Source organism: Natator depressus, chromosome 1, assembly GCF_965152275.1.
Source record: "Natator depressus isolate rNatDep1 chromosome 1, rNatDep2.hap1, whole genome shotgun sequence".
Classification (NCBI taxonomy): Eukaryota; Metazoa; Chordata; order Testudines; family Cheloniidae; genus Natator; species Natator depressus.
This window is the reverse complement of record NC_134234.1, coordinates 95,667,463-95,679,853: the sequence shown is the minus strand read 5'-3', so window position 1 is coordinate 95,679,853 and position 12,391 is coordinate 95,667,463. Positions and strand designations below refer to the sequence as shown.

Genomic DNA, 12,391 nt, shown 5'->3' with positions numbered 1-12,391 from the left:
TTTGTGGCTAAATCTCCAAGGAGAAATATTAAACATTTACCAGAAATAACTAGCCTATGCAAAAAACAACATGGCTGAGATTCATTCCTTAGTAAATGTCAAAGCACACTTTGGAAATAATAGAGGGTAGTGAGACTGCAAGAAATAATTAACTCACTCAAACAAGGAAGCAGTTTCAATTAGCAGAAATACCATGACTTGGAATATCATTGGAATCTGTTGCCCAAAAATTCTCAGTTTTGTAGGCCAACCAGACTCTGAGTTCAGTTCAGCTCAACCAAAGAAATCATCCAATTAGGGTGTTTTTTAATGCAGAATTTAGAAAATAAAATTTTGACAATGTAAACGAAACAAGGGAGCCGGGGAGAAGATTCCATGAGTTCCACTTGGGACCTCATTATACAGCTCTAATTTACCTGGGAGTTACCTAGTTACTATGGTGCTGGGTGATATAGAAAACTGCAGACGTATAGCTAGCTGCAGAAGATGTGTTAGAGATTGACTTGGAAATGAGAACCAGGGTAATGATCTTTTTATCAAGTCCAACTTCTGCTTGCTTGGACCTGGGTTAAATGTATTGCATATGAATGTGTTTGGTTACAGCAGTGACACATCTTTTGCTTTGTTGATTTTTTTTAGACACAAACTAGCTAATAAGACCATGACATTGCTCAATAAAATGTAGAAAGGCCAAACAAGTCAAAGGGGAGATTGCCAAGGTGTACTTCTTCAGTATCTTCTAGTGAAGACCAGAAATCCACTGTTTCCACACACATATTGTCACCATGAATTATTTGGCACTGGGGTATAATTATATACATCTGTTGGGCATCCAAATAAACAACAGCCAAAACAGACTGAAAGTGACACATTTTAAACAGAGTAGAAACAAAATAGTTATTAGGAGTATCTGACAAGTTTTCACCACATTGTGCATGGTCAGCAACATTCCAATAGAAAACTATTTCAGGGTTTTTTTTTTTAACAAATATGTTTTGTCTCACATTCCAGAGAATCTTGTTAGGTAATGGTCTTTAGTGTCTCATTGCTGTCATGTGTGACAAAAAGTTATGTGGAGCTCACACATCTATTAAGTATAATACACGGAAAAATGTACAATGCTCTGGGGATGCATGCTTTCAATAAACAAAATAAATACTTGCTATGCTATCATTAAGACTGCATCATGGGAAACAGTGAGATTGCTTTATAGATATTGCACAGATTCCCTTTTCAAACACACACCTATAGCATTTGTGGTTCTAAGCTCTAATGCCCCTTTTATTTCATAAGTACATATTTGTTCAGCTATGTTATTTTAACTTGTCATTTGATCCACTGGTGTGGAATGCTGTAAATGATATGCTGATGTTGTTTAGTTGTTTTATTATTGTTTATGTCTGTGACCAGCAACACACAAAATTAAAAGGGTGGTAAATTAAAGGCCTGTTTGTGCCTTCCTTACTCAGGCAATCCTCCACCCCACACCACACGATGATTTTGCTCGTGTAAGAAGTGTCAGATTGGGCCCTTAAACACGATGGACTATATTGTGCCCATTATACATAGGGCCTAGCAAGAGGCATTATGGAGCTGCATTGTCCCAAAGGAAAGCAAAGGTGTTCTTCCCAGACTCCCCCAACCCTAATCCCTTCTTTACATACATGCACACACACACTGTTAGTGCATGGGGAGCATGGACACTGCTACCCACCTTCATGGAGAGTGCAGCACATTCTCTCTGCATGGGGCTGGGTAGCTCCGCCTGCTAGAGCCTGGCAATGGTGATGGAGCAATTGATCCACCTCCTTTCTTCCTCACTCCCTCATGCTTCCCTACCCAGGGGAATAGGGAGGATGCAGTTCCTACATTGCCTTGATCATAGGAACTGGAATTCAGCTTAGTCCTAGGAAGGTCGTGCAGGAGGAGATGGGGGGAAGCTCTCTAAGCGTATGCCTACACTGCAGTGGAAGTCCAGGGTTTGAACTCAGGCTCAAGCCTAACTCCCCTCCCATCTACACACAAATTGCACTAACTCACAGCTCAAACCCTGGGTCCCAGGGCTCCATGGGGGTGGAGGGCCCAAGCCTGAGTCAAGTCAGGACCCAGGGCTGAAGACCTATTGCTTTGCAGTATAGAACAACCTCATGCTCTGGGAGTCCATCAATCCCACAGACACTCCTGTTCTTTCGATAATTTTAGTTATCAAAACAGTCTTAAAATTAAATAACATTTAGGAAGTCCTTAGCCTAAGCTGTTGACTCTGTGGGTTTGTCTATGCTGCAATGTAAGCTGAGGGTTAGTAGAACTTGAATTAGAAGATCCTGGGTTTGTTTACTTAGGGCTTGAAAGTCTACAGGTTGGTTTGCACACTGCACCATGAACATAAGGTCTCAGTGGCCACATTTTGGGAACTAGGAAGTCTGGAATATGTGTGGTTGGACTCTGGCATGCATAATGCAGTGTAGACTCTGGGACCCAGGGTTCAACAATTCTTAACTTGAGTTACAAATAAGGGTAGATACTCAAGGCCTAGGTCCACAAACAGTACTAACTCGAGTTCTACTAACCCTGGGCTAACAGTGCAGGGAAGACATCCTAAGAGCTCGGCAGAATCTGACTTTATGTTGAGGCAGAAACCTTCCTGGCCCATGGGATATCCAAAGTGCAGTACAGCCTGTGCACTTCTGCTTTGTTGGGAGGGGGAACGCAGACCCCTGCCACTGTGGAACACAGATCCTTGGCAGATTCTCCAGCCCCCCACAGAAGGGGAATGTGGGCCCAGGTTTGGCTGCTGCATTCATTGCTACTCAGATCCACCTGCTGAACCTTAGACTGATGTAGTTGCTCCTCAGCCACTCCACATCCTGCCCGGGCTTTGAGGGATGATGCCACTCCTAACACTCCCTGTCATTCACTCCAGTTGTGTCCTGGAACCAGGATTTGACCCTACATTGTTTATTATTAGAGCTATTGACTGCATTCCTGCTCCTCTCTAAGTTATTAATTTTGTCACGGTGACCAGATCAGGCCTTGTAAGTTTTTCATTCCAAACTAGTTTGTGCCCAAGTGAGCTGTAGCTACATAATAAAAACTAAACGTTCAGCTGCAGATCAGTTAACTTGAACTGCACTTGCTAGGGAGAGTGAAGCAAACTACCTGATAGTCCATGTTTTCTTGATCTTGTATTTTAAATTTTTCTTTCTGTCCTATCTTTTCTTCTCTTTGGTATTCTGATTGACCAAATATTCCTGATCCCACAAGATTTATTGTTGATTTTACATACCTTAATAAAAAGTAAGCCTGGAACTAAATACCCAGTTAGAAAGGAGGATTTAGTAATCTTTAGGACTGTTGATTAATTGCAGTTAACTCACGCAATTAACTGAAAAAAGTTAATCGCAATTAAAAAAATGAATCGCAATTAATCAAAGTTTTAATTGCACTATTAAACAATAGAATACCAATTGGAATGTATTAAATATTTTTTGGATATTTTTCTACATTTTAAAATATATTTATTTCAATTACAACACAGAAAACAAAGTGTACAGTGCTCACTTTATTATTATTATTTTTATTACAAATATTTGCACTGTAAAAATGATAAATAAAAGAAATAGTATTTTTCAATTCACTGCATACAAGTACTGTAGTGCAATCTCTCTATCACGAAAATGCAATTTACAAATGTAGATTTTTTTGTTACATAACTTCACTCAAAAACAAAACAATGGAAAACTGTAGAGCCTACAAATCTGCTCAGTCCTATTACTTGTTCAGCCAATCGCTAAAAGAAACAAGTTTGTCTACATTTACAGGAGATAATGCTGCCCACTTATTTTTTACAATGTCACCTGAAAGTGAGAACAGACATTCACATGGCACTTTTGTGGCCAGCATTGCAAGGTATTTACGCACCAGATGTGCTGAACATTCACATATCCCCATATGCTTTGTCCACCATTCCAGAGGACATGTTTCCATGCTGATGACGCTCGTTAAAAAAATCATGTGTTAATTAAATTTGTGACTGAACTCCTTGAGGGGAGAATTGTATGTCTCCTGTTCTGTTTTACCCACATTCTGCCAGATATTTCATGTTATAGCCCTCTTGGATGATGACCCAGCACATGTTGTTCATTTTAAAAACATTGTCACTGGAGATTTAACAAAATGCAAAGCAGATACCATTGTGAGATTATTAAAGATAACTACAGCGCTTGGCCCAAGGTTTAAGAATCTGAAGTGCCTTTCAAAATCTGAGAGGGACGAGGTGTGGAGCATGCTTTCAGAAGTCTTAAAAGAGCAACACTCCGACGCGGAAACTACAGAATCCGAACCACCAAAAAAGAAAATAAGCCTTCCGCTGGTGGCATCTGACTCAGATGTCGAAAATGAACATGTGTCGGTCCACACTTCTGTGGATCATTATCGAACAGAATCCATCATCAGCATGGACGCATGTCCTCTGGAATGGTGGTTGAAGCATGAAGGGACATATGAATCTTTAGTGCATCTGGCATGTAAATATCTTGCGACATTGGCTACAACAGTGCCATGAGAATGCCTGTTCTCACTTTCAGGTGACATTGTAAACAAGAAGCAGGCACCATTATCTCCTGCAAATGTAAACAAACTTGTTTGTCTGAGTGATTGGCTGAACAAGAAGTAGGACTGAGTGGACTTGTAGGCTCTAAAGTTTTACATTGTTTTATTTTTGAATGCAGGTTTTTTTACGTACTTCTATGTTTGTAAGTTCAACTTTCATGATAAAGAGATTCCACTACAGTACTTGCATTAGGTGAATTGAAAAAAAAATTCTTTTGTTTTTTACAATGGTGGCAAATTGCCGGCACTACTATGATGGGTCTCGTGCTTTCTCTTCTTGGGGGGTGGGGGTGGTTCAGGGCACCATTTCTTGCCCCTGAACTGGGGTATTAACTGTCCCACTAATGTCCTAAAGGAGGGGATGGAGAGGGAGGGACCCGGGCCCGCCCTCTACTCCGGGTCCCAGCCCAGGTGCCCTAGGGATAGCGGTAAACCACTAGAACTAGCAGTTCCTTCCTCGGGCTACTTCCGTCTCCTGCTCTTCAGCTTGTGGAGCTTCCTGCCCTTCCTCTGCACAGGCCAGGAGTCCCTTTACCTAGGGTCTTGGTCTTCTTAGCCCACCACAGCACTTCTCCAAAGTCTCCTCTGCTTCCCTCCAAACTGCTCTCTGCTCCAACACCAATCCACTCTGTTTCAACTCCTCCAAACTGCTCTTTACTCCAACACCAATCCACTCTGCTTCAACTCCTCCTGTCTGTTTGAAGCAGGGGGGTTTTATCAGAAGACTGGCTTCAGGTGCTTTAATTAATTTATAGCAAACTTTCTTCCCTCTACAGGGAATCAGTCTCCCTTCTAACACACTCCTGCTCTGCTCGGTGACCCCGTCCGGTTCCCTCCGTCTGACCCTTTGATTGAGGGGAAGAGCGAGAGACCCCAGCCCCAGCCGTTGCCACTGTGGATACCATCATCACTGTCACCTAGGTGGGGTCCTATCACACCTGGTGTACGTCCCCCCCACCCCCAAACTGCCCACCCCGCAGCCATGCCCATCTTGTCAGGCACTCTCAGGAGAGGGATAATTGGTGACACTGGGCGTGGCACTAGGTAACTCGAGGGGGTGGAAGACCATGAGTGTCGAGGAAGCCCCCCCGCTCTAGGCCACCAGGTAACTCAGGAGGGTGGAAGACCATGAGTGTCGAGAAAGCCCCCCCTGCTCTGGGCCCAGGCTGGCCTGAACACTTCTCCCTCCTGAAGGCTGCTGTGTTATACCTTGTGTTTGCTTTTGTTTTGTTGCATAGTTTTGCTTTATCCTTTTTGGTGATTCTTTGTAAGTGTTACACAAATAAAATTCTTTTCTGCTTCAAAAAAAAACCAAACCACTCTCCTGCTGCTCTCTGGCCATGCAGTATCACACAATGCAAATATCTGTAATAAAAAATAAATCTAAAGTGAGCACTGTGTACTGTGTATTCTGTGTTGTAATTGAAATCAATATATTTGAAAATGTAGAAAACATCCCCAAATATTTAAATGAATGGTATTCTATTATTGTTAAACAGTGCTATTAATTTTTTAATTGTGCGATTAATCACGATTAACTTTTTTAATCTCTTGACAGCCATAGTAATTGTTAAAGATGACCGAATGGCTGCAGCCTTTGAATATGATCCTCCAACTGACTCCAAGGAGGAGGATCGCAGCACCAGTGCCAAACCCGACTGAAGTCAGTGAGCCATATCCACAACTGATGTAATTTATCATGGCATCATTTAAATCAATGGAGCCAAGACAAATTACAGTATCTGAGGATCTGGGCCACTGACTCTACGCAGGTGCCGTGGTCTGCTCGCATGGAACAAGTGGCAGGATTCGAGTGTGAACTCCTCTATTTATCCATAAATGAGGAACAGCATAAGCAAGAGTAGTTCAAGGTGACCTACATTAACCTGGCACTGTATCTCTGATCAGCTCTAGAGGGACCTTTTATAGGAGACATAAGTTAAAGGTTTTATATCTCATTATTAATCCCCTATAGCCATTCAGCTCCCAATCATTTTTAAAAGGCAGTTTCCACATCAGCAATATTATTGCCCTCTCTCACAGCCACGTGTCAAAAGGGGGAGTGCTAATATACCAAATACTGTAGATCCTAATTTGTTTTACAGAAATGATCATGCCTGTTTTCACACTTTCTGTTTTTTGAATATCAGCAGGTTATCTCAGAGATTATCTGTAGTGTTGGTGGGATACGTTGTCTGACCATTGCACTGTGATAATAATCATGTCATTAGAACTTCAGAAATTGCCTAAATTTCCTGCATCATTTTCAACCCTTCAAATGAAAAGTTGAGCAACAGTTAAATATAATCCAGGCAATAGATTAAGCACTGAAACAAGTAACGTAGCAACCAACATATTGTCTATACAGTTTACTCAAAATGGTGTAAAGGTTTTTTAAGAAAAATCCTTCCTGCCTAAAGAGTGTATATGATTCCTCTTAAATTACACAAAAGTAGAGATTTGCAGCAATAAAGTAATATTTAGCTTTAAACACTGTGTTCAAATTGAAAGTTTTGATTCCGTATTGCTGATCCCTTCAAAACTAAGCAATGCATATTTGTGCCTACCTACCTGTTGCAAGCTTTTAAACCAATATATAGCAGTGAAGTAATTACATCTGAGTTTAAAACCACTTAATAAAAAGGAAAAGAACATTAATTACAGAAGAATTACATTCTTTCCCTCCAATCACTGCAAAAACATAAAGGAAAATATAGCAATAGTTTAAAAACAAATAAGAGAATAAAAATAATAGCTCCCGTTCTTTTCTTATCAACTTCAGATACACTGTTGAGCTTCCAAGTGGAAAATAAATAATTCTTGATAACAGGAGAAAGCAGGACGTAGAATTATATTAACGTAAACTGTATCTAGTGAAATACCTTTCTGTTAATTTAAAAAGTTGCTGGAGGAAAGTTACAAGTTCATTAAGTAATATTTAAAATTTGCATTTAAGGTCTTTGATTTCCAGCAAAATAATAATAGAAGGGAAACAATTCATACTGCGGGCTATTTAAAAAAATGTTCCAATGTGTGTAGAAAACTTGCTTCCCTACTGTCCTGGGAAACAAGCGCATTCTTTATGGTTGATAAACAGGTATTTTTACATGCAATGTTTGAAACCATATTTTATTCAACTGTAAATTGGCAAGGATTGTTTCTTTCTCTATAGATATTATGTTGATGCATTGAATTAAAATACAGATTATGCTGATATACCAAGAAAAAGAATGCTTCCTATGGCAGGTAAGTAAGACTTGCTGAAGGGCTAAAAACAGAGTCGAAGTGCACCAAATAGAAATTAAACTGCTGAGAATATTCTGAGAAATCCCTCCATTAACCATGGCTGCTACTGTCATCCCCCCAAACTCTCCCATTCAGAAGCTGAAGAGGCCAAAATATGGTTTCTGAAAGGGTTTCTCCTGGCCTTTTTCATTGTTATAAAGAGCACTCTCCCGACCCCAGCAAACAAACCCTCGTAATCTCGCCCACCAAATCATTAACCTCTTGCCTCCCGAACTGTAGCAGATCACTAGAAAGGCTGGCTAGAGAGGGTCACCTCAGTGCCAGCTCTTCTCATCTGCAACCCCTCTAGGAGCCTCGCCAGCTGTGTTGCAGCAGGCCCGTTGCTCTGGGGACCTGTGTGTGTGTATAGTTCACACAATGAGCCTAGCCCCTTCTCGCTGGAGGCCAGTAGCTGGGGGGGGGGGGGGGCTGCTTACTAGCCTGGGGGGGGGGGGGGCTCTGGACGCCTACCCCAGCCCCGCGGCTGGCCGGCGGGCGGACAGACAGACAGACAGACAGACACGGAGAAGCAAAGAGGTATAAGAAGCCCCAGCAGGGGCTGGTGCAGACCGTCCAGTGCCAGCATGGAGGGGAAGTCCTTGCAGTTGGACACGCCGGTGGAGTCGGTCACGCAGGTCTTCCAGAGGTTGGCCCAGAAGGTGGCGGTGGTGATGACGGTGCCGTCGATGGAGGAGACCTTCCAGTAGTCCGTGGGCAGCGTGGAGGAGACCAGCACCCAGCCCGAGATGGCCAGCAGGAAGGCGATGATCTCCGCAGCCAGGCTGGCCATGGGGGACGCTGGGCGAGCGGAGCCCGGGGCGCCGGCGGCAGGCGGAGGCGGAGGCGGCGGGGAGCGGTCCCGAAGCAGCAGGCGCCCGCTGGCAGGAGGAACTGCACAGAGCACCTGGCCCGGCAGCCGCCCCGCTCGGCAGCCGCATCAGCAGAGGGAGCTGCAGCCCCAGAGACCCCACCCCTGCAGCCCGCGGAGCATCCTCCCCCCGCCTGCGAAACCCTAGCCGGGGCGAGATGAGCGACCTCCTCCCGCCGCGCCGGGCAGCCGGCGCCCCTTCCCGCCCCCAGCCCCAGCCCCAGCCCAGGGCGCAGCTGCTCTTCTCCCGCTCTCGTAGCCGCTCGCACTGACCTTATTCCCGGACCTCCCTTCCCCCTCAGCAGCCGCGGCTGTGCCGGGTGTGTTGCTTTTAAACCACAAAGGGACCAGGCTGCGAGCCCGACCCTGCCAGCGTTTGTACCCAGACCCCCCCAGTGCGAATAGAGGGCACGGGGCGACGCTCCGATTGCACCCGTGCACACTGGACCGTGACCCCGCCCGGCATGACAGCACCGCGAAACCTCAGGTCCGGCCGCTGGAGCTGATGCAGGCTGTTGGATCCCACCGATCCCACGGCCTCGATGGAGAACAGACCATGTTTAGCCTGTGTTTAAATCTGGGCCCGGCTGCACCCCAGTGCAACCGTGCTGCAAAAACTTGGATGTGGCATCGGGATCCTGCCAGATCGTGGCCACAAACCCAGTAATGGTTGTTTCTACTATTCCACCAAACAGTGTGCACCCAGCATATTCTGGAGTCAACGCTCTACTTTGCCATCTGTGTCCTATAGGATCTGGATATCTGTTGGCCACTTACCCTCCTTTCTTACCATCTAAAATGTAGTACATAGACAGTTTCTGCTAGTCCACCAGAATAATCCAGGTCCCAAAGCACCAGAATATTGTTGTATCAGGAGGCATCATGGTCTGCCCCAGCTTCTGGGGCTTCTTATACCTTCTGTCTGCCTGCCTGCCCACATAGGTTAACCAGAGCTATGGTCTTCCTTTGATTAGTAAGGGGAAACACTAATGTGGTATTGAGCTGCTAGCCTATAGATAGCGAGAAGGCGCTAGGATTGGTGACAGTGCAATGTATATACACTCATCTCTCCTATGGAGGGCAATTGGTTTATGGGATGTGTTTATATCTTATTTCGCAGTAGCTATTCCCCTCAATTTTGGCTAGTCGACAAGGCTTTAGAGGAGGGGTTGTAGATCCATTGAAACATTCCTGTCTATCCAGCATTTCTAATCAAGCCTTTGTAATGCTCTGTAGTTTGGATAGGCAAAGTTTAATTGTTGGATGGAAACGATTATAAGAGGGTGTTTTGTTGATTTGTTTGGAGGGGTTTTTTTGGGTGGGGGGAGGTGGAAGGGGGTTGTTCTTTATAATAATGAAAAAGACCAGGAGAAACACTTTCGGAAATTGCATTTTGTATTCTCTTGTGCATGTGAGAGTTTTGGGGGCTCTCACTAGCAGACATAGGGGGGCTGTCACTAACAGGGGGAGGGATAGCTCACTGGTTTGAGCATTGGCCTGCTAAACCCAGGGTTGCGAGTTCAATCATTGAGGGGGCCATTTAGGGATCTGGGGCAAAAATTGGGGATTGGTTCTGCTTTGAGCAGGGAGTTGGGGTAGATGACCTTCTGAGGTCCCTTCCAACCCTGATATTCTATGATAGTAGGTGGGGGGATTTCTTAATATTTTCTAGCTTTGTTTGTCGCAGTAGTGCTAGTTGGGGGGTGGGGCAAGATGCAAGTGCCACCCCCAAGCTTTTTGCATTGGCTGTGGAGCCACTGTTAAGCAGAGGTCCTGTACTAAGTCTGTGCAACTGCTGCCGGAGCAGTCTGAAGTGACACTCCAAATGGGTGGTCACAATGCCACAGAAATCTGACCCAGCTGCCCCTCCGTACTGATGGAAGGGCAGCTGGATCAAACAGTGTTGGGACACTCTGTTCCTGTACTGTACAGTCGAGCACAGGGGAATCCACAGAGAATTTGGCTCCTGGTAGCACTGGCTCATGCATTGTGTGTGGGTAATAGAGATGGGAGACTCCCTGGCCAAAGGATACCTGGGGTCCCTGAAGGAGTGGGGAAGTCAAGTGGGTGCCCGGGATCCCTGCCAAGGGGAAGGAGGGGGAACCAGAATTTGCCCTCCCCACAAGAAATATCTGAATTGGTGCCAAAGGTTTTTTGCCCTTTGACAAGCCTTATTTATCAGCTCTGGGAAACAAGAGCATTCCTATACTCCATATAGCAACCTAATCTATATTTTAATTAAATATTTGGATATGTATTTCTCCATATAATCATACACAACACACACAGAGAAAAATCCTTGCCAGTGTATATTGAATAAAATATGGTTTCAAACATTGCACGTAAAAATATGTGTTTATCAAGCATAAAGAATGAACTTGTTTTCCAGGGTAGTGCTAACGCAACCTGTATAAACTCATAGAAACATTTTAAAAATAGCCCCCAATTTGAATTGTTTCCCTTCTATTACTGATTTTTCTGAAAACGAGCTTAGATGCCAGACATTTTAATATTGTTGCCCCAACTTTTTAATTATGTGTTGAACTTGTAACTTTCTACCTGCAACTTTTTTAATTAACAGACTGATGATATTCCACAAGACAGAGTTTGCATTAATATAATTCTACATCCTGGTTTCTCCTATGGTCAGTAGTTATTTATTTTCCATTTGAAAGCTCAACAATGCCTTTGGAGTTGACATGAAAAGAACACAAGTTAATTTGTCTTTTCTCTTATTTGTTTTGAAACAATTGTTACATTATCTTTTATGTTTTTGCCAAACAGGCAGTGGTTGAAGGGGAAGAACAAGCCTTTACGTCTTTCTTTTATAATGAATGTTCTTTTGCTTTTTACCAAGTGGTTATTAACATTAACTTAATTACTTCATTGATATATAGCAGTTTAAAAAGCCTGCAACGGTTAGGTAGGCAGACATGTTTCAGAAAGTCTCTGAGGGAGTGTACTCTGTTGCCAGTTTCCCACTCTATTGATGGTCTGGGGATATTATCAAGATCTATGTCCACAGCTACTGATACAGTGGTTCCTGAATGCCCTTGCTCTGACTTTGCCCTTCCAGGTCACTGTGGTTCACAGATGACTTGCAGAGGATGAAAGGAGAGGGAAGAAGGTTATAATACCAGTGGACAAAGTCCCAGACTAAGTCTGATCTATATGACATAAATCATTTTTAAAAAATCTTATTTGGAAGCTGTGCAGGAGAGGGTAAGTTTTATCTCCATCATAGTACTGTAGTGTTATGCACATTTGAATTGTTTTGGGTAGTGGATAGCTTGGTTAATCCAATCTACCCACACTTGGAAACTGAATCGAGTCTTTTTTCTTGTTGTGAGGAATTTGCTGATTACTATGTTGATAAAATTGTTGGTTGTAGATGCAGTTTGTTGAATTCATGGGTGCAGGATAAGGTTTGGGGAAGACAAATGCAGATCATTCTTTGTGTTTTGGTCAGTGTTTCTCCCTGAAGGTGTGGAAGTGTTCAGGGTCCTTTGGGCCTCCTCCTGGGCATTGGGAACTATGTCACTCCAGGCTGGTAAAGGCCAGTAGTGAGAGAGTGGGTCCTTTGTTGGTGGAAGTTATCATTGCTTTGTTGTGTGAGGGTTGGATGCT

General features: G+C 43.8%; 1 protein-coding gene across 2 annotated transcripts in view; it reads right to left on the bottom strand.

Moving 5' to 3' along the window:
- CLDN10 (claudin 10) overlaps positions 1 to 12,391 on the bottom strand; it is a 104,923-nt gene that overhangs the window by 24,988 nt on the left and 67,544 nt on the right. Inside the window, exon 1 of one of the 2 annotated variants that reach the window (XM_074962643.1) lies at positions 8,467 to 8,788. The exons of the other annotated variant lie outside the window; for it this stretch is intronic. Coding sequence (XP_074818744.1) covers positions 8,467 to 8,686 — 220 coding nt within the window. The 5' untranslated portion in view covers positions 8,687 to 8,788. Of the gene's footprint in view, positions 1 to 8,466; positions 8,789 to 12,391 lie in introns of those variants that run through there. 2 annotated transcript variants of the gene reach the window in all.